The sequence below is a fragment of the Artibeus jamaicensis genome, unplaced genomic scaffold (genome assembly GCF_021234435.1).
Source record: "Artibeus jamaicensis isolate MK-2021 breed Jamaican fruit bat unplaced genomic scaffold, CSHL_Jam_final contig_1998, whole genome shotgun sequence".
Taxonomy (NCBI): domain Eukaryota; kingdom Metazoa; phylum Chordata; class Mammalia; order Chiroptera; family Phyllostomidae; genus Artibeus; species Artibeus jamaicensis.
In genome coordinates, this window is record NW_026521407.1 from 3,321,843 (window position 1) to 3,347,877 (window position 26,035).

General features: G+C 54.8%; 1 protein-coding gene across 2 annotated transcripts; it reads right to left on the reverse strand.

The window, feature by feature from the left end:
• Window positions 1-4,243: 4,243 nt before the first annotated feature.
• On the reverse strand, window positions 4,244-11,776 carry TAC4 (tachykinin precursor 4). Of its 2 annotated transcripts, XM_053656915.1 has the most exons (6): window positions 11,561-11,776; window positions 8,633-8,726; window positions 6,831-6,864; window positions 6,630-6,632; window positions 5,817-5,876; window positions 4,244-4,340 (listed from the first exon to the last, which is right to left on the reverse strand). In XM_053656915.1, exons 1-6 carry the CDS (start codon window positions 11,678-11,680, stop codon window positions 4,313-4,315), a joined length of 339 nt encoding a protein of 112 aa, XP_053512890.1. In that variant the 5' UTR covers window positions 11,681-11,776; the 3' UTR covers window positions 4,244-4,312. The 2 variants fall into 2 exon arrangements, 1 of the variants encoding a protein (XP_053512890.1); XR_008390024.1 differs by lacking the exons at window positions 6,630-6,632; window positions 8,633-8,726; window positions 11,561-11,776 and having other exon boundaries at window positions 4,244-4,344; window positions 6,831-6,943.
• Between the last annotated feature and the right edge of the window lie 14,259 nt (window positions 11,777-26,035).

Sequence of the window (26,035 nt, forward strand, 5' to 3'; positions counted from 1 at the left end):
AAGTTTCCACTTTTGCTCTTATAAACCAGCTGACAGGTTCCCAAACCAGGAGTTTGAGCCGAACTGAGTGTGTTTTGTGAGGGACCATATAGGAGAAACCACGTGGAGGAGAATGGAAATGCTGCAGCCAGCAGCATCAAAACCACAGATGCCAGCTGAGTACAGCCTCCCATGGGGGTGCTGTGGATGGATAGCGCGTGAAGCTAAAGAAACATTCAGTGGGGCCTCCCCCGTAGAGAACTGTGAGAAATGCTGTGTTAGCAGGCAGTGGGTACGTGAAGGAAGAGCACTGTTGAAACCAAAGGGCTGGTACTCAGTTTGGCTGTTAACACTTGCCTGTGATTAGAAGCCAGATGTGCCCAGGCAAGGGGCACCCACCGCTTTGTGTGACTCCAGGGGGCACGCTTCATATTTCATATAATGGCGCCCTCAGAGCCACTTCACTCAGAACATCTCGCTTGTCCATCAGATGGCTTCTGAGGTCCCTACCTAGCCTTAGAATTCTTGGCTACCTCCTTATGGAATTGGATAAGGAAAGGTGACTACCCTAGTCTTGAGACGTGGCTCACCACTTTCCAACTCAAGAATTGACATAGGTCTGTGTGGCTCGGTTGGTTGGAGTGTTGTTCTGTAGACCAAAAGGTCGCAAGTTTGATTCCTGGTCAAGACACATCCCAAGTTGCAGGTTTGATCCCCCATTGGGACCCGTGTGAGAAGGTAGCCAATTGTGTCATTTACCTGTCTCCCTCCCTCTCTAAAAGCAATGAAAAAATGTCCTTGGAGAAAAAAGAATTGACATGACTGCCTGTTTGCTCATTGGGTTAAGTTCACATTCTGGTTTTCAAGTCTCCATGAGCAGACTGAATCTACACAGCTTTCTCTCGTCACCCCTGCACACAGCTTCACTGGGCAACTAGATTAGCCGCTGCCCCTTCCCCGTACCCACTGGGAAGCCTTCCACCTCAGCGTTCCCCAAAGTGCGTCCCATTGAACACAAGGCAGTGTGGGCATGAGGGGTGCTTGGAAAACAGGAGTTTAAGTTGGATATCAGTGTGTTTCTTGATTTCTGGGTCTTTTAAAACCTCCCTCTTGGGACTCCCATGAAGGAGAGAAAATTCAGAGTCTGGAGTGATTTGACCTGGGAGGAGCCTCTTAAGAAACCTGTGTGCGTAGGTGGCAGGGCAGGGGTGGGGGGTGGGGGGATGCGGCGGACATTTGGAACTTTCTTTCCTACCTATTCAAGTAGGCCCAGCTGAAAAGGAATTTCTTATGAAGTCTTACAATTCCACCTGGGACTTACATGTATGGTTATGGCATAGACCGAGCAAGTAGGGTAAGAGTTACATGTGTTTGGAGTGAAGGCACCTGCGCTCAAACCCTGACCCTCCCATTTCCCCTGTATCTTCAGGCATCTATAGAATGATAGTACTTATGAAGGTAAATTGTCTTGCAGAGTGGCTGATGTGTAGATATTTTTTTTCATGGACCATTTGGAAACTGGATGTTTAGTGGTGCCTGAAAGATGCAGAACTTGCGACCTCCTGGGGGACACAAGTGTGTAGGATTTCTGGTTGTGATCAGTGCTATGAATGGGAAAGGACACGGTGTGTGAGCATAACTGAAGGGAGAGGTTGGTTATCAAGGAAGCCCTGCAAGGAAGGCCTTTATCCCGGGACCTGAAAGGGCCGGGGCAGGGTTCAGGCAGGAGAGCCTGAAGGGAGACCCCGCGGTAGGCAGGTGGGCGTAGGGTGTACGGTGGGCACCTGAGAGAAAGCCTGGGGATGGGTGAGTGAGGCAGCTGAGGGGGAAGGACCAGAGCACAGGGCCTTGGAGGCCTGGGCAAGGTTGTCGGGTTTATCCTAGGAAACTGTGCATGCGGTAGGCAGTAGGGGCTGGAATGGACGTATTAGAAGGCCCTGTTCTGGATGGGGAACAAATTAGGGTGGGTCTGGCAGTGAGAAGGAAGCAAGGAGGTCAGGAGGCGGCTGCGAGGGCTGACAATGGCTTGTATTGACAGTGGTAGTGAAGGTGGCAAGATGAATTCGAGATAGGTTTTGGAAGAACCAACAACCAGGGGAGGTGTTAAATGTGGGGAATGAGGAGTAGAGGTGACTCTCAGGCTCTGGCTTGGGCAGCTGGGTACACAGAGGTGCCATTTATAGAGACGCCAACGACAGGAGGAGCTTCGAGGCAGGGGGTCAAGGGTTAAGTGTTTGGATATGTTTGAGAACTATGGGTCATGTGTTCCATGACCAGTAGCTGCTATTACTTATTTTGGTTACTTGTGTTAAGTTTGGCTCCTTTTGTGGCACCCCGAGGACAGGAGTGAAAGTCCTTTGTCAAAACAGTATTAGGTGCCAGGCACTATTGTTGGCCCCGGAGTAAAGATAAGGAAGGCGTGCTCCACGTACTTGAAGAGAGATAAAGCATTATAACAGCATCATACAAAGTGCTATAATGAGAGATCGCAGTGTGCTTCAGCAACTCAGATTGGGGAGCCAGCATTTAGTGCCTGGGCTGGGAAAGCGTTTCGGAGACCTTGACCTTGAGGGAGAAAGAATTCACCAGGATGGGAAGAGAACGGCATGGGCAGAAACCAGAAGCTTGAGTGAACAAGGTGGGATTGAGGAAGATGAGTGGAGAGCAGGGCGTGGCCTTCGCCCAGAGCAGGTCCATCTCGACTGCCCTAGAAGGCTGTTAGTTCTTCGGGGACAAATTCTAGTTTATTTCACACACCCAGTCCCACCTGGGTTTCCAGTGAAGTGCTGGCGCATAGAGGACACTCACTAAATAACCGGTGAATATAGTTTTTTCTAAACATCCCAAACTTCACACACAGGAATAAAATCTTTAACCCTCTTGCCAATCCTTCAAGCTGGGTCATCAGTGAACCACCTCCTGGTACTGACCACAGCACAGGGTGGGGTGAGCCAGAGAAGACAGCGGGCTGCCTGGTGGGGCAGGAGGTCAGGAGTGATGGGCAGTTCTGCAGTGCGGTTCCCGCTTACCATATTTCTCACTGGACAAGGGCAAGGTGTGGGAGTGGAGGAAAGAGGCTTGGGGTTTATTCAGGGCTTATGACAGCCTTAAGACAGACCATTTCACTGCAGGTTGAACAGAAGAACCTTGCTGGTTGTGCTGGCCCCATTTGGCCTCCTCGGCCTCTGCTTGTCTAACACCCTTGGCACCACCTGCAAGTTCCGCTCTCTCCACCAATGCCTCCTCCTCCCCCATGTTCCCTTCCTTTTAAACAGCTTAGTGCCACACTCCCTTTCCCCCAAGAATCAGATGCCCCCAAACACTTATAACCTATTACCTCCTTTTTGGAGACAGATACAGAAAAGGTCAATGTTATATAGCCTAGTGAAATAATGAATCTCCTTTACTGCTGAACCCGCAAAGTGCCCGACTCATTCAACAGCTTGATGTTTGTTACCAAAGTTTGCCCGCTAGGACTTTATTCTGGGTGATGTGCCCCCTTCTGAGCAACCTGGGGTCCTCTGTGTCTCGCCTGTAAGCCACCGAGACAGGCACAGTAGTCTCCCCATCAGGCTGGGGGCTCCCTGAGCGGGGGAAGTGTTTCATTCCTCTGGAGCTCTTCCGGATGCTCAGGGACTAACCGATCGCCTGTGTCCTAACTGTTGTCTTATACAAGCTGAGGGACCCGGGACCCAATTCTTCTCCAAGTGAGAAGACACATGGATTTGGGTCCTTGGGATCGGGACTGCGAGTAGGGAGAAGTGGCTCCCATAGATAGCCATAGGTGGCTATCTATGTTCAGGCTGGGGCTGTTGTCCTTACCTGTGTTGCAAACCTATACCCCCCCCCCCAGGGTAGGGACCAGGGCTCTTTAATATTGCCCTTTGCAATTCTGGGAAAGGCCTTCTGGCCTGCTGATGTGACAAGCTACTGGGCACGGTGCCTAGCCCAGGCCATTTCTGCTCTCAGCCCTATAGTGGAGAAGAAGCCATGACTGTTCATTCATTTATTGAGCCCCTGCTATGTTCTGGGCACAAGAGATAGAGAAGGGGGTGAGACTCGATGCTGCCGTGCAGTGAAGGAAGAGCTCCGAGTGCTGAGGGAGACCAGGGGGCTCCAGCTCGAGACCGCGACAACAGCGCACGTTCTGTGCGACCGCTGCTTGAGACCGAGAGTCCTGGAAGGAACCCCATGGAGCTCATTGCGAGCCTGGTGGGACATGCCAGTGTTGCACACGGGACACACACACGAGTTGGCCTGGCCGGCTGGTCAGCTGTAACGTCCAGGTATGGAGAAGGGGTTTCATCCTCCGGGCAGCATGTGATGGGGGCTCTCACTCCAACCCGTGCTCCTCACCCTCTCTGCCTGGGAAGAGTTTTGTACGTGGTCAGTGGTTTGGAAAGTCTTGCCTGGCCCCCCCCACCCTTGGAGGCCTTCCCGAGTCCCTCCACCTAAAGCCCTCCATTCCTCTAACACCTGTTTCTCTGGCTGCAGATAGCTAGGGCAATCAAATTACAGGTCCATCTTCCCGGCTTCCATTAGGTGTGGTATGTGCCTCTAGAATATGGGCGGAGCCAACACTGGGTTATCCTATCTGAGGGAGGGGGCATGGTAATACAGTGTTTAAAATCCCAAAGGCCCTCCTAGGAACCTGGAAAGTGCCTTGGACAAGGAGACATGAGACACAGCTTTTGGTCCTGGCTCTGTTATGAGCTCACTGTGAGACTCTGGGCAAGTTGCTTTCCATCCCTGAAAAATGACTTAACATTCCTGCCCACACTCTGCATGAGGGACCTTCATTTCTGTGTTGGCATTGCAGCGACTTCCAAGGTCCTTAAATAGAACCATGGCTCAAACACTTAGGAAAAAAATCTTAGGGGAAAATAGAGGACACCCCGTCTTTCTTCCCAAGAGCCTATGTTGGAAGGAGTAGGTGTTCTGCTAGGAAAGCGAGAGAGGGGCCCAGAAGTCTGCAGCTCCTGGGGAACAGGCCAGGCCTTAGCAAAGGTACACTGGAGTTCAGGGTCTCTGACTGGTTAGGACACCCTCTGCCCTTGTCTTGTGTGGGCTACCTTGAGTTTTTTTTAAATCTTCACTGGAGGACATACTTACTGATTTTAGTGAGGTGGGGAGGGAGGAGAGAGGGATAGAGCAAAACATTGATGTGAGAAAAAATCATTGATCAATTGTCTCTTGTATGTACCCAGACCAGGAACCCAACCTGTAACCTAAGCATGTGCCCTGGCCAGGGATGGAACTCATGCCATTTCAGGTTCCAACCAACTGAGCCACGCTGGCCAGGGCTGGCTTGAGCGTTTGATCACTCCCCCAGGCTGACTCCGTTACCTACTTGCATGCCTGTTCTTTTACTGTGCATACCCTTGACCCATCTGGTGTGTGGTCTTAGTTGATAGCTGCTTAGGGTGCTTCCCCTCTGAGGGTGATTTGCACTTGGTACAATTAATTGCTGAAGACAGAAAATATGTTAAGACTAAAGGCACGGCTTTCTAATGATCAATGACTAAGGGAGAAGTGGGGTGCTTCAGGGTCTGGGAAACCGCATCGTTCTCTGTGGCTCCAGCTGGCCCCGAGAGCTGGGGGCAGAGGGCACCTGGTGTGCTGGTGGAGAGGGCGCAGCGTCAGGGCTACAGCTGTGTTGGGCCTGCATCATCCGAGGGACTCCTCCCTGTACCCTGACTGCTCTCTTCTGCAGGGCCTCCGCCTAGCTTGTGGGGAGCCCGCTCTCTCTGTCCTGCTTTCTAGTCCCTGTTGAGACTGACAGCAAAGTATCTGTCCCTTTGGGATGCCCTTGCAGCCCACTAGAGACTCTCACCTACCTTCCGTAGATGGTCCTCTCCTGCTTGGGAGGTCCTGGACCATCTGTCCTCGCTGATGCCCTGGTGGTGGAGAGAAGAGGGAGAGAGAGGAGGAGAAAGTACAGCAGAGGAAGGCTGTCTTCGTGGGGAACCACGGAGGGAAGGGATGGGGCTGGAGCTGGGGCCTCATAGATGGAGTCATTTTTCAATCACTGTGAGTTGAGGAAAAAGCCTGGATTGGTTCACTGCCTCCCTGACTCATTCATTGATTCCTTCTCCGTTCTCCCTCTCTGCTGCCCTTCTTTCCCCAGACACCCATTGGGCACCTCTTACAGAAACCGCTGCGTGTTGTGGATACAGAGAAGAGGGCAGACCTGCTACTTGACTGTGGGAGGGTCTCCACTCTGGAGCCCCCAGCCTTGTGACCCAGCGGGACAGTGTGGTGTGCCAAGAACAGCATTATGCCCATGGAGAGCAGCTCCCTCTGGGTAGGGCAGGTGGTCAGGGAAGGAGAGATGGAGCTCAGAGCCATGTCAGAGAGGGCAGCCCTGGGGAGGTGGTGAGTTTTTAGGGCATTGGTTTGAGAGCAGTGGGGTGGAGGCAGGGAGGCAGAGGGTAGGTAAATCTTGGCTGGTTTTCTTTTTCCCTTTTCACCAAAAGATTTTTGGCAGGTTACTGGCTGCTCAGATTTGTACTTTTAAGATCTTTGAGGTTGCAAGGTGGGAAATAGATTGATTAGTTTTTCCAGTTGCAGGCTTTAGGTGAAAATTACCCAAGGTAATTCTGAGTCTTTGGCAGAGCTGGATTCATCCCATTTCTTTATTATCCCTGCACCTACTCTCTAGGCATGCGCAGACCACCCCTCAGAGGAAACGACCAGGAAGCCGAGCACGTGGCCCCACTCTTGGTAATGGCCAGCCTGGCGCATGCGCCCCTGGCCAGAGCTCCTCCCCCACCTCCCTGACTTGTTCATGGCTCGGACAACGGGACCCTTCTGGGAAAGCATGCTGAGGGAAAGGTCTGGATAACACGTACCCGTTTGTTCTTGCTGGCTGGATAGGAGGCACCCCTGGGGAAAAGAGAAAGAAGGAATGAGGGCTGCATCACTTCCCTCGGGCTGGTGCGGTGGGAGGGGCTCCTGGCTCTTCCGGGGCTCAGTGCCTGTGATGGGTCTTCAGTGGAACTCCGGCCACTCCCATTGTCCCCTGTGGCTGAGCCACTTGGCTGCTCCTAGGAGGCAGCATGGAGGAGGGGAAGGCACTGGCACCTGGCACTGGCTGGGCATCCTTGAAAGGCATTTACCCTATCAGAGCTTTAGTTTCCTTGCTCATGGTGAAGGGGCTGTGGTTACAAGGTTTAATCACACGTGAGCCTAGTAGGTGCTTAATAAATATGCCTCTCACACACCCATCCTCTGCTTCTCAAGGGGCGTTGGATTTGGAAGAGAGCTCCGAAATGGCCCAGTCCCAAGGTCGTTTTCTTGAGGAGGACACAATAGCCAAAAGTGTATGTCACGAGTTGGTTTTCTCTATTTTTACATGTATATTTTTAATTATAAAAGCAGTCTTTGAATACTTACCTACTATAAAAAGAATCAAGTAGTGTAGAGGCTTGTACAGTAAAAGTGGAAGCCCCTCTTCACTCTCTCTCTCACCTCCACTTCCTATGCTCAGTGTAATCACTATTGACGGTCTGATGGCTGTCTCTCTAGAACTTTCCCTATGCGTGTGTATGTGTTTGTATTTGTATGCCATTAAAAAACAAAACAGCCCTGGCTGGTGTAGCTCAGTGGATTGAGCACGGGCCTGGGAACAGAGGATCATGGTTGATTGTGGTTCGATTCCCAGCCAGGGCACATGCCTGGGCCAGTTCCAGGCAGGAAACCCACGAGAGGCAACCATACATTGATATTCTCTCCCTCTCCTTCCCTTCCCCTCTAAAGAGAAAGAAATAAAATCTTTAAAACAAAAAACAAAAAATCCCAAGCAGGCCCCTATCATATACACCATTCGTTATATGACTTGTTTTTTCCACTGAACCAGAATCTTGGAGATCTTTCTGCATTTTTCTACACATCCGTCTCGTCCTTTTTGATAGATGTGCCGAATGTATCTGACTGTCCCCCTACTGGTGACTTTCATGTCATTTCTCAATTCTTGCCATTACAGATAAGTTGTCAGTGACCACTCTGGTACAGCTGTCTCAGGGCTCATGAATTTCCACTGGGTAGATTCCCCAAAGCGAGACTTGGTCAAAAGGATGCTCGTGTCCAACTCTGATGGCCATGGTCAACATGCCCTCCGACAGACGGGGGTTGAAAGTGCCGGGCCCGTCATACCCTCACCAGCACCACTTAAAATATGTGCGGTGTTGACAAGAAAGAGAAAACCGCTCTGTCCAGACTATTTTATCCTTGCCCCCCTAGGACGTGACTCCTGCACTGAGGGTCCCCTCAGGGAACACAGGTTCATTTTAACAATTCTATTCAGAACAGGCAGAATTAGGAACTTGGACTGTGGCTTTGCTCACACCTCGATGCTGATCTGTAGCTCCACCAGCAGGTGCAAAGCCTTTGCCTTTCTCCTTAGGGTGGCTCTATTCTCCACATACCAGAGACAGCCCAGGTTTACCCTGCGTAATTAACAATCTCCAAAGTGTCCTGGTTCAGAAGATCATTTAGATGGACACTGCCCCACCCCATCCCTGGAGCGACCCCTACTGGCCTGCGGTAACGGACTCTGAGTCCTGGGCTTTAAGCTAGGACTTCTGCTTGGTGTGACAACCCACTCAGAATCACTCCTGCGTGGGCACCCCACCCACCCACCTTTGTCACTCACCTCCCACCCGCTTCCCCATCAGCCCAAAGAACTGGCTCACTCTGCCCCTCTTCACCTCCTGAAGTTGGAGCTGAATGCTGGGGATCACACCTTCCTGTAAAAGCAGAGAGTTTGTTAGAGTTACCGGTGGAGGGAGGCTGGCAGGCAGCAGCAGCGGGGGCAGCCTGAGCAACAGGTAAGTTTCAGTAACTGACAGTCCCTCTGTGCTGGCTCTTTTGCATACTTTACAAATACCTCGCAGCAGTAATAATTAATAGCCACTGTTTCACCTTCCATGTCCCTGGCTCTGTTCTAAGCACTTTAACATATTAAATCCATTTAATCCTCACTAAAATCCCACAAACTAAGTACTGCTATTGTCACCACTTTATAAATGAAAGCACCGAGGCACAAAGAGATTCAATAACTTGTCCAAGGTCATCAGCTAGGAAATGAGAGATGGTGTAGGTCGTAATTTCCTTTACTCTTCACAACCCCCAGGTGAGGTAGGGATGACGATTTATTCCCATTTTCTAGGTAGGGAAACAGTTATAGAAGTTAACTGATTTTCCAAGATCTCCCAGCAAGTGGCAGAGGCAGGATTCAAACCCAGGAAGTGTCGCTTCAGAGCCTGGGTTCTGCTCCATCTCCAGAACAGACGAGGAGGGGGCAGCTGACGGACTCAGGGTGGGTACCCAGTAGGCAAGGTGAGATGCTTCCCCTCCCACCCCTCTCTGGTCTCCCCTCTTCCTTTGGCATTGCTGCACTGGCCCAGACTCGCCCTGCCCTAGAGCCCATGCCTGCCAGGAGGAACACGGCACGTGGCCCGGGGTGGAGGCCACTGCTCTGGGCAAACACATTTTCATCCTTGAGCAAATGTGGCCAAAGTTCTGGGCCGAGAGCTGTGGACTGAAGTTCTCATGCCTCCATCAGCCTTGCCCGAAGTTCTCTCTCTCTGGCCCCTGCTAAGAGGAAGAAAGGCTCACTGCGGGAGAGTGACAGTGGGTGACACTCCTCAGACCTGTTTCACGTCTCTGCGTACCCAGGACCTGGCGCAGCACCTGGGAGACTCAGAAGCGCGGCCTGGCCAGATACAGAGCCCGGAACAGCCTGGGAGGAGGAGAGGGAGTGGGGTCTCCTTTTGCAGGAAGAACAAAGACAGGCGACGGGGAGAGTGATGAACACCCTGCCGGGGGCTGAAGCGCTGGGCAGGATCAGGGGCTCCCTCTGCCGCCCCCAGTTCCCCCAGGGGCAGTGCTGGGGTACAGAGGGAACCCCCGGACTTCTCTCAGCTAATCTCATCCTGCCTTTCAGAAGTAGAAGTGGATTTTTTTTCCTAAGACTTGGACTAATTCAGTCACTTCCGTCTGTCTCGGGCCGGAGTTGCCCAGCCTGGCCAGGGACCGGAAAAGTCGCTGGAGATTTGGACCCATTTCTGTAAAGCTTATGAAAACCACTTGGTAGAAGGCAGCTGTCAACTGCAAGCTGCGGAGGATGACTATTTATAAATTAAATAGGGCTTACCTTTCTTCCACCCACCGGGTTTCTGGGGGGCCCTTGGGAGACACCCTTCCCTTCACCCAGGGAGGACTCTGCGCCCCTTCGAGCCCTCTCCTTATTCACCCTCTTCAGGGCTAACTGCAGGCAGGGGGACCTGCGAGCTAGGGAGGGGACCGGAGGATCCGTGACAGTGCCTCCTTTCCTTCCATCGCCCCACTCCCATTCATGGTTCCTGTATTCTAAGCCCTGGGTCTGGGGAAGCAGAGGGATGTTAAATGAGAGAAAAGGAGAATAAACAGTACACCTGGCTGCAAGGTGAGGGGTTTGCTGGTAGAAATCCCAGCAACACCTGTGTGGCCGCAGCGAGAGCTCTCCAGCAAGGCTCAGCTGCCCCGGGCCTGGGTCAGGTCCCTGGTGTTGGGCACAGACTCTGTGAAGCTTGAAACATACCCAGGGAGCAGGGTCTTTACCCCTCATTTTACAGGTGAGGAAACTGATGTTCAGGGAGCAGCAGGGACCTTCCCAAGGTCACGCAGAGTCGGTGGAGAAGCTGAGGCTTGAACCCAGGCCCCCCCCCATCCAATTACTTTCTCGACTACAAACACTTCCATGTTTAGACAAACCATGAAGGAAACCCACCATGAATGGCTGTTCATTCGGTGGGTGTTCTTGTGTCCTCACCATCCTGGGACTAGGAGCCAGGCTTGGCCTCGTCCCTCTGTCCAGCCTCCTGGAAGCTTTCCCTGAGCACTGGTCCTGCTGTCTTTGGTCTGTTGGTCTCCCCCATCTGAGTAGAAGCCCCCCAAGGTCAAGATCTTGGCTGCCCCTACCAGACGCAGGATCTCGGTCCCTAACCTCTCGATTTCTCCCCCTCGACAGCACTCAAGTCAGTCTAGTAGAGGAGATTGGCCGTCACACCAGCACTTGTCAGGAAATGAGACTTTCTGCGTGTGAGACAGAGCAGGGGCCCCGCCCCAAGATGCCCCTTCAAAATTCCCAAAAATGTCCTCTGATACCCCGGTATATAGAATAAGACCTCAAGCAAGGTGTGCAATTGTGCTTTTAAGGTGCATAACCTTAGACAAACGACTTGACCTTTCTGTGCCTAAATTTCCCTATCTGTGAATTATTTGTTTCCCTGTGAGGCTGATAGGAGAATTTAATTTGTTAATGTTTATGAGGCATTTAGGACATGTATGTTAAATAAGTTAAATCAATATTTCTCTTTCTCTCTGTCTCTCTGTCTGTCTCTCCATGTGTGTGTCACTCCCATAAGCATGCGCCCCTTTGGAGCTCAGCCAGGCCCCGGGCCACAGCCTCGAACCTAGCTACCGAGGGGTGTCATCCAATCCTCCTTGCCACGTACGGCCTGCTGTCCTGGCAGCCATGGAGGGAGGGGATTCTTTGCCCCATCAACCGTGGATCATCCCTGCCTTTCCCCAAATTTACCTCCAGGGTCATGGTTACCCAAGACCTCGCTTCAGTGCCACCAAGTGCCGGTTTCTCGTCACCTGCCACAGTGCACGCAGACAGCCCCACCAGGAGAAGCAGGGTGTGACAGAGCAGCATGGTGGGTGCTGCTCTGTGCTGGGACCTCCCAGAGTCCCTCTCAGCCTGAAGACGCCGCCTCCAGCAGGCCCAGTCCTCTCTCTGGCTCCTTCCCTGTAGACGAGGGACGTTCCACCTGTTCCTTGTCCTGCCAGCTACCCCACTTCTCCCTGCAGCTTATCTGACCTCGGAGGGACATTTCCTGGACGCCCCTCCCTCCCTGGCTGGAAAGGCCAATGACAGCAGGACACCTAGAGGAGGGACCAGACTGCTCCCACCACCTCCCCCAGCACTCGATCCTGGGGCTTAGCTCTTTGATGCGACAGCAGCCTCAACTTTGGCTGCATTCCCTTTGGTGGCAGGTGCACAATGGGGCAGTGTATGGGACCTGAGGCCTCCAGCTTCCTGGCTGGAAGCCTGGGGTGGGGGCAGGCTTGTCATCTCGGACATGGGGAGGAATACTGTACGGCACTTCCCTTGCGCTCTGCTCCCATTTAAAGGAGGCCTCTCCCTGTAACCGGGATTCCACCACTTGTCTCCTCTTCCTGTCACTTGAGCCCTGCTTCCCCTGTGTCCCCTCCATCAAGAGTCCCTGCATGTGCACAGTGACACAGGTCTTACCCTAAGAGAAATAACATGGTGCTTAGCAAAGTAAGGCTCCTCACAGGCGGGAGTTGGGATTTGCCAGGTAAATGGCTTCCTGTCAAGTGCCATTGGTCCCTGCTGTCAAAGTGATCTTTCTAAAGCCCTCGCTGACCTGTTTTCGTGCTTACAAACTTCCAATGTCCCCCATCGTCGTCCCTGGCATAGAGTTCAAGCTCCCTGACATGACACTCCAGGCCCTTCTTCACTTAGTTCCAGCCCTCGTGCCACCACTAAATAGCTATGTGACCTTTGGCACGTTACTTAGCCCCTCCAAGCCTTAGAATTCTCATCTGTAATGTGGGATTAATAATAGCACTTATTTCCAAAGTTGTCTGAGGATGAAATGAGATAATGCACATGAGGCACTTAGCACAGTGTGATGGTAAATATTTAATACCTGTTAACTATTATTACTGTTATCATTATTGACACTGGATGAGAGGCGTGTGGCCGCAGAAGGTGAGTAAGCCGTGCTCCAGGTTCTCAGTGCAGGAGAGAAAACCTCAGGTGCCCTGATAGGCTGTGTTCAGTTAGTGCTGGCGTAGAGATGGGGACGAGGGAAGGGCATGCCCCCTCCCAGTTTGCCCTGTGGCCGCTCCCTGCCCCAGGGCAGGCTGAGATTTCTCAGGCTTTGTGGCCTCGGCTGCTGGCCTCTGCCTGGACCTCCCTTTCCACCTTGTGAATGTTCACCTACCCTAAAAAGTCCAGCTCAATCGTTACCTCCTCAGTGAAGTTGTTCTGTGTCTATTCCTAACTCCAGCAAGAGTTATTTGGCCTCTTTCCTGGGCTTTCTCAAGTCTCTCTCACATATATATCTGTTGTAGCTCCGCCTAGTCTGCAGTGAGAGTGTCCTGCCCAGGGTGGCCACAGAAGCGGAGAACGGAGGTGGAATACCATCCTTGCGCTTTTTTCTGGGCTGCACAACCTGGCGCCACCCCTGCGGGAAGGCGCTTTGTTCCATTTCTCCCAGAGTGGCCGGCTAGGCTGAGAGCAGCCCCACTAGTCTGCCATATGGTGTTTGGTTGTGCCATGAGCTGTCCAAGAGTGAGCTGTCATACATGTATACTTGGCACACAGTAGGTCCTTAAGACATGTGCAGTCACTCTGAGTCCAGGCTAGTGAAGGCAGAGATGAATAAGGGCAAGTGTGGAGGTTTGAGGAGGTTGACCCCACACGCCACCTTCTCCCCTTCCAGAACTCTCTTTGGTGGGTCCCAAACCTGATGGCTTCAGCATCCCTGCATTTGCTAACGTGCAAATTCCCGGGCCAAGCCCTGGTCTAACACAGCCACCCCTGGTCTGTGGGTCTGTCTCAACGCTGCAGGTGCCAGTCACTCAGCCTCCCAAGGACCTTCCCAAAGGCAGGGTGCTTAATGCCTCACATTCCCCTTTGGCTTTTCCGCTGCTCTTCTTCACAGGGAACAGAGTTTTGCTTTTCATCTCTTTTGTTTTACAGATGTAGAAACTGAAGCAGGTGGGCTTGCTCCACCTTGTGCTGAGAACTGGTGACAGACCGGCATCCAGAACCCGGGTCAGCTGCTTCCCACCTCTTGCCGGGGCAAGCAACACAGGGCTGCAGGCAGGGCAACGGCGTGAGCCTCCGGGAAGGGGTCAGGGCTTCGAATTCTGTGTGTGCGCAAACTGGGTGACGCAGGACCTCGGGAGTCTCTCTGAGCCTGTTTCTCCATTTGCAAATTGGGGCCACCCCTCACTAGCTGGTGGAAAAAAATTCAGAGAGAGCTCTGCACAGGGCATAGTATGCACCCAATCCCAACTTCATTTTTGTGATTATGAGCCCTGGGCCTCGGAGCCTGTCTCTATCCCCACCAGCGCAGGGACCATCCCGCGTAGGTAGGCACAGGATGTGGTGGGTGCACAGCGGGGAGGTGGCAGGGGCCTTAGGGACAGAGGACAGGGAGGCAGGAAGAAGGCAGAGAAAATCCTAAAGATCCGGAAGGCCGGGAGGGACGCAAAGCCCAGGATGGAAACCGCGGCTATTTGCAGCTTTGCCCTCGGGCTGCGGTCGGACTGGCGCTCGCGGCATTGGCATTGGAGCCTGCCGCCCCTCTGGGTGCCCTCGGCCACCCGGGCATGGCCCTGGCCGGCATGCCCCACCTCGCCCGGTCCTTGAGGCCCTGAAGGGGTGGCTTGGGGCGCTCGGCTGGCTGCTGGTGGCGCGGGTCGGGGTGGTACGACTGGAGGGGACTGGACCAGGGGCGGGCGAGGTCCTTTGAGGCGAGGTGCACTCCCGGAGACACTGACCGCGGGGTGGGGCGCGGCCGTGGCGGAGCGCCCCTAGGCCCCGGGTGGGCGCTCACGATTGCTCAATTCTGAGGTTTGGCCGCTGTTGCGAAGCCGAGAGAAGAAAGGGCGCAGGAGGGAGAGATCTTTTTTAAAAGCTGTGGGAGAGCAGAGAAGAGGGAAACACAAGGAGCCGAGGGCGGGATGCGGGCAGGAAGCTGAAGTTTCCTGAGCGCCTGCTCTACCCAAAGTAGGTAGGATGACTGGTCCGTTTTCCCGGGCCGGCGTGAGGAGGCTGCGCGCTGGGGACGAGGCCACCCAACTGTGAAGTGGCCGAGTCGGGATTCGGGCCAAACCTGCCTCCCACTCGGATGCTCTCTCCCCTTGACTGAGAAAGGCAAACAGGAGCAAGAGGGGCCTGGCGGGGGCAGGATGAAGAAAGTAGGGGAGGTGGAATGGGATGCAGGAGGGAGGGGGGCGCCAGTGAGAGGAACCTTTGAGGGGAGGGAGCCGAGGTCTGGCCGATGACCTGGGTTCCACTACCCTAGGTGATGACTCTGTCCTCCCGCTCCCTTTCAGCGCCCCCTTGTGGAAACTGTTCCTGAAGGCCGATCTCCTCTCCTAGAACTTGGAGTTGGCGGATCCGGGAGGGGCGAGAGCTGTGGGGTGGACTCGCCAGGCTGTCCCTTGGATAGAGGGACAGAAGGCTCTGCGCCTTCAGGACCTGGTGAGGCCAGCCTCCTTGGGGCGGGCAGCGCGTCCCCCCAGGGGGGTGGTGGGTAAACTTGGCCCCGAGAGAGAGTCACTGGCCGGCAATCTCTGCACCCCGTGCTTGGGCCTCTCCAGCCGCAATGGGTTAAGACCGCTGAAAAAGATCTCCATTGCTGGGTGGAGACCGCTGCTCCTCCGATCTTTGAGGTTATCTTCATGCATTTAAGTAATTCTGGATTTACTGAGCACCTTACAATGTGGGGATTGCCGGAGAATCGAGATGAAGGAAACAGACAAGCATTATAACAGTTTTAACAGCGGGGAGCAAAGTGCCCTGGCAGGAACGTTGGGAGAGAAACAAAGAATCCTGTATTTGCTCACACTTGAAGGCAGGTGCGCTTTAGACACTTGTCCTAAACAGAACACTTTGAGTTTGGAAGAGCAGGGCTTCACACCGAGAGTGAACCGAGTATGCAGAGCTCTTGCCCTCTGTGCCCAGAGGTTGTGTGGGCAGATTTCTCTGCCCACAGTCATGAGAGATGATTGGGTCCTGCCTTTGGCGTTTCCAGCCCCTCAGTTACGCCCGGAGTATTTTCGGCAGTATCTGAAGGTATCACCCAGGTTCAGAAAGAAATTCTCTGTGTCCTGAGAATGATTGAAACTAGTCCCTCATCTGGCCTTAGTCATCAGGCTCCTCCCCACCACCAAAGGACATTCTGGCTGGGCCCAGGGTCCTGGAAGCTACTCATCCCGTCTCCCTTCTCCATCACCGTTCTCCACTGGACCCACGTGCATCCTTTTCGCAATTAAGCTCGACAAGGAAAGACTGTGCACTGTTGAGGGTATTTGTCTGCAAGAAGGATTTAAGTTAACGGTAGTGAAGTATAGATACATAGTGGCTAAGGGTAAGACTGGGTTCAAGTTCTGACCCCACCACTCACCCACCCTCTGTGTGACCTCAGACTTTCTGAACTTCACTTACCTCATCCAGAAGATAGGGGTAATAATATACTCACTTCAAAAGGCTGTTGAGACATTTAAATGAGATAATGCATAAAAGAACTTCGGACGGCATCTGGCCTACCATAGGCATTTAATAGATGGTAGCCATTATTATTGCTGTTTACAATACAATTACACAATAACACTCATCCATATTTTACCGGAAAGCCCACATTAAAGAAAGTCATTTCAGTCATTCTCTGATATTTTGCCATCGGGTTGAGAGTTTCCCCCAAACAGGAACTGGTCTCCCCTATTAGACTCGGCACTTCCTGCTGCTCAGTCTCTTGGACAAGGCTCAGTGTGCCGGACCTTAAAGGTAGGTTCAGAAGCTTCAGGCCTGGGGGCCAGGGAAGGTGTGCGAAGCCCCCCTTGCTGGAGAATGTGGGTTCTGGTCCTGCCCCTGCCTGAAACGTGGAGGTGAGGGAGTTTCTCTCCTGAGCGCTTTGCTTCTCCCAGCGTCTGTGTGCAGTAAAGACACCCAGAGTCTGACCGTCCATTAGTGCGGGGCAAGCTCGTGGTGAGAGTCGGCCTTTTCTTCCTGGATCTTGGTTAGCGAGTGTGGGAGGAAAGGGAAGGGCTAATTGAAGTAGAATTATAATGCACTGTCCTCCATCTACCTAGTGCAGCTTCCACACCTCACTGTCTGCAGAACAGTGTGTTTCTCGTGTCGGGAGGACTCGGGAGAACTCCCACGGGTTGGGTCACTTGGCTGCCTGGGCTGGGCATGAGGCTCAGGGCTAGCACCTGTCCCGCTGCCCCCGACCACTATCCAGAACACCTGACCCAACAGAGCCCTCAGTGGAAGGCTGAGTTCAGTGAGACCCTGTCCAGGCTGCCTGGGAACGGGGGAGGGGAGAGACGAGGGCTTGAATGCCGGGCCGGGGAGTGCGGGTTTTACCTAGCAGACACAGGGGAGTCACTGGGGGGAGTTGTGTGGCTTTATTTTACCCTCCGTGGGTTTCCAAAGCCTCTTCCCCTCAACCAGGTGAGTATGAGGAGGGGCCGGAAGTGAGTAGCCGGAGACAGGGCAGCCTTTTAGAGTAATGATGATAATCTGGAGGTGATATGGTGAACCTGGGGCAGGGGGAAGAGGGCCGTCTTGGTGTCATTGCCGATGGTGTCAGCCTGAGATCTGGAGGTGTGGAGACAGAGAGGTGCGCCGGGATGATGAAGAGGAGGGAGGGCAAGCTCTTCCTCTAGAAGAGGACAGTCAGACCTCTTCTAGAGGAAGAGCTGATGAGGGTTCGATTTGGACCATGTGACAGTTTGAAAGGTCTGACTGTCCAAAGGGTGGACCAGGAGGTGCTTGGAGCTCAGGGGACAGGGTCGTGGAGCTTTAAGGAGGTCAGCCTGCCGGGATGATGAAGTCAGGGGAGACCAAGATAACCCAGGGAAATGAGAACGGCAGGGCTGAAGCCAAATACCCGAGCAGCCTCAGTATTTAGAAGGCAGGTGATGGACAAGGGGGTGAGGTGAGAGACTGCAAAGGAGAAATTAGAAGAATGGGTGCCTAGGAGAAAGGAGAGGTGCAGACATGGAGGCAGGAGATGCTTATAGGATACACATACAAGGTGCACACAGAGGAACAAACACAGTCTGTGGCGCCTGGAAACAGCTGGCAGAACACACGCGGGCGGCCGGCAGCGGTTACTTCCGAGACGGGCAGTGGGGAAGGCAACGTTCCATCATCTATTCGATATCCTCTGTTATTTGAGTATTTTTACAGAGAAAGTCTGTCCCAATTTTAAACAAGATAAGACATAATCTAAATGTCCCCTAAGAAGGGAATGGGCAGTTCAGTTGTGATCGGGGAATTCTATGCAACAGTGAAAATGAACAAATTAGAGCGCATGTTATCAGCATGGTTAAAACTCAAAATACTGAGCAAAAAAAGCAAGTTGTGATAATGTGATTTCACCTACCTAGACTTTAAAAACATAAAAAACATTGATATAGACAGGTACATACACATGTAGTGAACGGTTAAATTCTCATGGGAATAATTAATTGATAAATCCAGGAGAGAGCTTATCTATGGGGGCGTGGGGAGGAGACACGGGTCACTTCAATTTCCTTTGTAATAATTTATTTCTCGGCTGGGTAGTGAATATTCAAGTTTGCTGTACTTGTGTGTGCCTGATAGAATTACTACATTTTGGGGATAAAAAAAAAACACTAGAAAAGAAATATGAAAAGCCTTGAGAGAGAGGGGTTTTAAGAAAGAGAGCAGGGCCCTGGCTGGGTGGCTCAGCCGGTTGGAGCGCGGTCCTGTACACCAACAGGTTGTGGTCCTGGTCAGGGCCCCTGCTAGGTTTTGGGTTTGGTCCCTGGTCAGTCAGGGCGTGTACAGGAGGCGACTGGTGGACATTTTCCTCTCACATCCATGTCTCTCTCTCTCATTCTCTCTCTCTAAAATTAATAAACATATCCCCAGGCGAGGATAAAAAATAAAGAGGGGGAGAGAGAAATGAGTTGACAGCAGGAAATGAGGCAGCCAGCCAGTCCTGCAGTGTATGAGGGGCTGGGGACAGAAGCCAGGCTGCCCTGGGGTGGCGTAGTGCCTGCCAGTGTTTTGGGCCCATGGCAGGGGGCCTGCTTTCAGTTTGCCTGCTCAGAGTCCTGACAAGAGGGCCCTGAACCCCATTGTTTACCAAAGGTCCCCCTAGGGGTTTCCCTCTGCGGTCTGAGCTCCCTTGGCCTCTGGGACCCATGAAGGAGCACCAAGGGCCTCACCAGGGGGTAAACGGAGGCATCGTGCTGCGAGAGACTTGTCTGAGGACCCAAAGGGCTGACGGTGGCTCCCACATCAGAGCTGTGGACCAGCCCTGAGGCAAGGAGATGGCCACACTGACCCTGACAGGGGTCAGTGGGTCTCTGGCATCCAGGGGGCAGGTGGGAGGAGACTGTGTTGAGGCCTGGAGGTTTGAGGAGGCAAAAGCCAAACCTCGGTGCCCAGGCAAGGAGAGTGGGCGATGCCCAGGCTTGGCAGACAGAAATCAGGCTGAAAGATGCAGTGCCAAGCTGGGGAGAGGGGCTGCCAGGGCTGGAGATCAGAGGAGCAGATGGGGGAGGGCTGGGTACTGTCCAGGCTTGAAACAGGAGGCTGCCCGGGGCAGGGAGGTAGTGGGTGAGGTGCGGGGGCTCAGTGAAGCCAGGGGGTGGCCGGGAGGAAGTGGGCAGTGCCAAAGGAGCAATGGGAGAGAGTCAGTGCCAGCTTGGGGCTGGTGGGGCGGTGGGGGTGGGGAGTGGGTGCAGAGGGAGGGAGCTCTCACCCTTATTCTTCCCAGGTCTCGTTCTGTTTTGCAGCAATAACAGATGCTTCTGTTGGTAGGTTATAAAACCCAAGGTTCAGGTTCAGAAGGCCCTCCGCGGTCATCTTTTACAAGCTCTTCTTTGTACAGATGGGAGCAGTGAGGCCCACAGTGGGGGACTGGCCTTTCCAAAGCTACCAGTGAGTCTAGTGACAGGACCTGAACCGAACTTGCCACATGTGCAGGTCTGTGCCACACGTGGGGGGTAAAGTTGAGAACTGGGAGGCAAGGGGGCGCGAAGAGCAAAGGGCTCCAGTCTTGTCAATGGGAGCCAGGGGTCTTATTAAGGGAGACAAGGCCAAGCATGTCCAAACCTGGGCCACAGTGGAAGGCCACGCACCCACTGGGAAGATGACACTCAGGCAGCAGCCGAGTGGACTGCCCATGAGTTGGGGCCTTGGGAGGAGGGGTCCCATGGGAGCTGTTAGCTTCAGTGAGGCTCAAATAAGTAGGGGGCATTTAGATATGTGAAGAATTTATTTTCAAATCAAACACCCCACAGTACTAGAAGAGACTTTGAAAGACAAAAACATGTCTTGAAGATGGGATTGTTGTTGTGTGTCAACGGAGCTGACCTTGTTACTCAGCTGTCCTAGGGGTCAGGGTGTGGGTCCTCAGATCAGCAGATAACCCCAAGGCCTGTGGGTCGGCTGGGGACAGGGATGGCGGCCCTCTCGGCTTCATCAGCCACAGCCCAGGAACACACACTACAGGCCAGGGACAGGGGTCGTTTTAGGAAGGGCCCTGGAGAACCTTGGCCCCACTCAGTGGAGTAGACTGAGGTTCCGGGAAAAGCAACAGAATCTCCAAAGCAACCTTTTTTTCTGTTTTATTTACTTCCGAGATGTATTTGGGAACTTGCATCTGCCTGGAGAAGTGTCGGGCATTCTGGGAGGGTGTTGACCTGAACTGGGGTGGCCCGAAGGGCCGAGAATGAGCCTAAATAGGTGGCCGGGCAGTGGGCCTGGCTGGGCAGAGACAGAGGGAGGGCATCTGCCCTGTTGTTCTCTGGTCAGGGGAAGGCCCGTGGCGGCCCACACCTGGGGAGCCTCCCACTCCCTGTTTGCCCGGCAGCGGCAGCGCCTGACTGCTTGGGAAGGGCGGCCCACCGTGGAGGGGGAGGGTGGGGTGTCCGGCAGCTCCCAGGGGCTGCAGGATGGGAGCCATTTAGCCTCCGCAGTCATCTGACCCCCGTGACTCAGGCCCGGCCCTGCCCGCGGAGGGCGATGGGCCAGTCTGAGCTCATCATCGCTGCTGCCCGGAGCAGAAGTGGTAAACAAGTTCACCCTCGGCCTCCTACCCCTGAGAGGAGGCAGGGAGGAAGGTGAGGTGGGGGCCCAGGCACTCCTGCTTTCTGGCCCAAGCAGCGGCCTGTCACGCTGCTGCCCACCGTGGGGCTGGCAGGGGCTGTGCTGCTGCTGCGGGCCGTGTGTGCAGAGTGCATTCGCCTTCCCACATGTCCTCGGGGGAGCCGTGGGGGGTGGCCAGGGCTTCTGGGGATCACTTCACCCCACCCTGGAGTCTGGGGGCGACAGTTGAAGGCTGGGCCTGAGGGCTGGGGCGTCCTGTGGAGTAACACCTGGTTTGACCTGCTGGATCTTGGCCTCTAACCTTCAGGGCTCACCGCTCAGGCTCAGAGCTGTGTGCTAAGGGGTTCCTATGGCCTCAGGGAGCCTTTGAGAGACCGTATGCAAATGTTTGGGGGCCAGTGGGCCAGCCTGCCTGAGCCCACAGAAACATGTGAGAGGGCCCCGTTTTCAGCCTCTGACCTCTTGCTGGGGGTTTCCTGGCACCTTCTCCTCTCCTTCCATCTCTCTCTCCTCCTCTTCTCTCTTGTCTTTCTCTGTCTCCTTTCCTTTTACACCCCTTTTCCATCTTTCCTCCCCCTCAACACAGTGGCTGGCATTGCTATTTGTCACCACCAGATGGCACCAGTGTATCATGTGTCCCCTACAAGCTGGGGTTACTGGCCACTTCCCCACACTCCCCCCCTCCTCCAAGCCCAGGATGATTAACCACCCTTAACCCTTCTCAACACCCACACCCTGCCCAACACTTTCCTGGGACTTTAAACATGGAGGAAAACAAGCAGCAAAATACAGGCAGGGCCGGGGTGGGGGCCAGGCACTCCCAGCTCCGAGGAGGGATGCTCCGATGTCTCCTCAGGGCAACACCTCAAAAAGGGTGTTCATACACATGACGGCGTTTACTCCTCAATGCCTCAAGGTCCTGGTTAGCATCCCCACTTTATACAGGACCAGACCGAACCCCAGAGAAATGAAGTCACTTGCCCACGGTGGGACCAGGCCCTCTTTTCCCCTTTGGTCTCTGTGCACCTTCAAGCTCTCTCTTCTAACCAGGCTGAACTGTAGGAGAGGCGGCCCCTCTCAGCCCTTTGGGAGCCCCCCAGGCTGATGGATAAATACAACCTTGCCCCAGGAGCCAACTGACTGGGGGAGACAGAGGTGCAGCGTGTGGGAGCCCCTGCTGGTGTGGAGCCAGTGCTAGGCGAAGGTCATCAAGGCAGACTTCTTGGAGGGGGCAGGGGCCAGGACTAAGGGAAGGTAGGCTGAGGAGGGCAATGCCCCTCAGTGGGTGCTCTCAGGCCAGGAGCTGCTCAGTGACCCTCCTGTATGGGGGGCAGCAGGGGTGGGCTGTGGCAGCCCTGGAAGCAGCGGAGGGGACCAACTTGGGCTAAGCTCCCCCACTGACCCATCTCCCTACCTCAGCCCACCCCCTCACTCCCTGTCCCACTGGGAGGCCTGCTGTGGGCTGGGGACAGGAGGCTCAGGGTGGGGTCCCTTCCCCGGGGCCTGAGCAGGATCCTGAGCCGGCTGTGGCAGTGCCCAGGAGCCAGAGAGGAGCCGCCGCCCCCCACCCCCTTGGGCCCCTCTGTAATTAGGGCTATTTTTAGGCCCCTCTTCCTTCCTATTTCAGGCCTCTGGACTGGGCCTGAGAGTGGGCTGTCCTGGGGCCGAGGGCTGGAGCCGCTAAACTGGGCCGCAGCGTGGGAGCTGCAGCCACAGTGCAGACCACAGCTTGGGGCGGAGTCCTGGCGGGGGAGGGGAGCGAGGACGTGGCCAGGCCTTGGGTAGGGCCGGTGGGGGTGTGCCTTGGCTCATCTGACCTTGCCCTGGGCCCCTCACTGATCTGTCTCACTCTGGCCCATCCCTCTGGCCCATGCCCCCAGCCCTGCTGATGGGAGGTGGCCGGCTAGCCCTGGGCCCACATCTCTGTGAGTGTCCAAGACTGTGCAACTCCAGCACCTTCAGGACAGTGCTGTCCCCGACCCCCAGAAGGGTGCCCAGAATGTTTATAATAATGACCAGCACTTACTGGGGGCTTACTGTTTACCAGGTACTGTCCCAGCATTTTGCCTGTGCTAATTCGTTTACTGTGTACTAAATAGCACTATGAGGTCAGTGCTGTTTTGTCCCTATTTTACAGATGGAAAAACTGATGCTCCAAAGTAGCCCATTTTGCATGCCCAGACTCGTTCTCATGTAGTCTGCTTTCAGGGTACATCTTTGATGGGGGTTGGGGAGAGGGGTGCTGGGAGATGTGGCTTTTTTCTCCATCTGCTCCACTCCTCAGGTCCCAGTGCTCTGTCAGGCCTCACTCCCAGGCAGCTGCGGGCCCGTGATCTGCCCATGCTCTGCCCATGCTCTGCCCATCGTCTTACGGTCCACGGCCTGTCCTGCAGGCGGAAGGGTGGGTCTTGCCCAGCTGGTTCCAGTTAGGCACAAGAAAGCTGGTGAGGGGTATATTTAGCCCTGGTTTCTGGAGGAGCCAGAGGTCTTTCATCCTTGGAGGCGCTGGCCACAGTGGGACTCAGCTTGCCAACGCTGGGCTCATGGGCTGCAGGACAGACAGGCTTTGGGGCAGGGAGTGGGGTCAGGAGGCAGAAGGGGCCCGTGTGACCCTGCTCCACTCCGTGGCTGGGGGAAGTGGTGATGCCAGCCCAGGCAGTGGAGGTCAGACTGCTGCACGTAGGATGTGTCTTTGCAGGCCTGAGGGCTCCTCCAGGCGCGGGAGGCAGGCCTGGGGGAGCCCTGTGGCCTGCCTCCTCCTGCCCAGGCACGGCCCAGGCCCAGCGTGTCCATGACATGGGGCTTATTCTCGGGGCTTGGCCCTGGCCGGGGAGTTTAGGGACCTGTTCTTAGTTGGGAGCCGTGAGCAGGGGGCAGAGTTCAAGGGAAGGAAGGGGGTGGCCTTTCTGCTCTCTTTAAGGAGACCGACATGTCTGGGCACTGATGTTTGGAGAAGGTGGTAGTGTCGGGGGGCAGGTATATCATGCAAGAGCGAAAGAAACAGGCGTGCAGAGAGGCAGCCACGTGGTGCCAGGTGCTGCCACATGGTGTGCCTGGGCGGGCAGGAGGCTCACGTGGCTTTTGACTTAGCACCCTGTGCTTCTTGTTGGGGGGCACTCACAGAGCGCTGTGTGACGGGCGGGCGGGCCAGGGCCCTGTGCCGTGGGCTGACTGCGCTGCGGGGTTCTGGTGGTGTGCAGGTGTGAGATGACCCATAGGTGACCGGAGCATTGCTCCAATGCGGGTGAGTAGGACGGTGTGAGACCCCACCATGATGTTTCGGGGGGCACCCTGTGAGTGTGGTGGTAGGTGAGGGCCTAGAGCTGTTTTAAACTGTACAACTGATCTGGCAGGGTTGTGTTCATTCCCCCCCGGGTGTTGGCCTGTGTGTGTGTGAGGCTGAGAATAAACGCACATGTGGATACAGAGTGTGGGCTCTGGCTGTTCGTGTGTGTGTGCGTGTGCGTGTGTGCGTGTGCGTGTGTGTATGTGCTGTCATTCTGGGCGTGTCCGGGGATGTGAATGTGCAGCTGGGCTCCCAGCCACCCGCCACGGCGAACAAGGCCTGCTCCTGCTGAGGGTTGTGCCCTGGTGCCCTTCCGGGGACCCCCACCCCAAAGCCACAGGCCCTCTGGGGCTGAGGGAGGGAACCCTACAAGCTGTAGGCGCCTGTCTCTCCCCTAATCCTCTCACCCCCACTCCCTCCGACCATCCCCACAGACGGCAGGCTTCTACCTGCCCTGGGGCGGGAGGCAGGGGGAGAGAGGAGCCCGCCCGCCTGCCCGCCGCCCCTCTGTCGTCTCTGCTCAGACAAAGAGCTCACCCCAGTCTCTGTGGGCGTCTGGGAGACGCTGGAGGGATTAGCTGCCCGCACCGCCTTCTCCCCACCTCATGCCAGCCCACCCGGCTGGCACCAACACCTCTGAGCCCCGGGTCGGTGCCCTCACCACTGCCTCTCCAGTCACTGTGTGTGTGTGTGTGTGTGTGTGTGTGTGTGTGTGTGTGTGTCCTGCCCCTGGCACTGTGGGGGAGACAGAGGTTCAGCCCATTGAGAAGTGGGCCCTGGGGCACACCCCTTCCTTCCACTGCTGCCCAGGGCCTGGTCACTCCTGCATGTGCCCGGGAGGCCGACATGTTCGTTGGCACCCTGTCTTTGAATCTCTCATCCCTGGCCCTTGTGCCCCTCCCCCACAGCTGACTGCAGCTCTGACCTCCCATTCTTGCCCTTTGCATTCCTGGGAGAGGATGAGTCAGGCCAGTCAGCTCAGGACAAGCAAGGTGTGAGGAAGCGGGGTGGATATGTGAGGGCTCAGCCCACCCTAGAGAGGGAAGCCATCCGTCTCAGCGTGGGGTCCGAGGAGCTCCTGGAGACTCCACAGGGCACTGGGTCCAGGCTGCTCCATATTTCGGATAGCCACCTTCGCTTCCATTAGGGGGCCTGACCAGTGAGGCTAGAGTCACTGTCTTGTGACTTAGAGCCTTTCACACTGGTCCTTTCTTCGTACCGTGCAAAGCTAGAAATGATTCTCCAAGTTCCTTCACATTTATCCTCATCGGATTTTTCTGGACGGGTGGGCAGGTATTGCTACTTTGCCTATTTCAGGGGGTTTAGACTGAGGCTCTGTAAGATCACGCAAAGTCATACTGATGAGCAATAGACCAGGATGGAACCCCGGGTTCTACTTTATAAGTGCCCAGAGAGGTCCTTTGGACCGCTCATCATTCCCCTGGCCGGGCCTCGCCCTCCTCAGTAGGCATCCCTGCCGCCCCGGAAGGATCTGCAGCCTTGGGAAACTGCACAGTGGAAACAGGCCAGTGGGAGCTGGGCGGGATGACCCGGCCCCGCCCTGAGTCGCACCCCAACCTTGAGCAACCAGGGCCCCATTCCACAGACAGCTCTTGCAGCCCATCCTGTGCTTTTTTGGGGTACGGATGGAAACTCCCTTCTCCTCCTGCCAAATGGGTGGGCATCTGCTTTGTTGTTGAAGACTTCTCCATTTTAATCTTTTCTATCGAAATGTTATTCTACAGGTTTAGTCTCCTCCTGCTTCAGGTGAGGCCTGTCTCCTTCAGTTCAGTCTCGGGTGGAGACAGTAAGGCACCAGCCCGGTCCCTTCCTTAGGAGTGTGCTGCCAGGAAGGAAGCTGGGCTTTC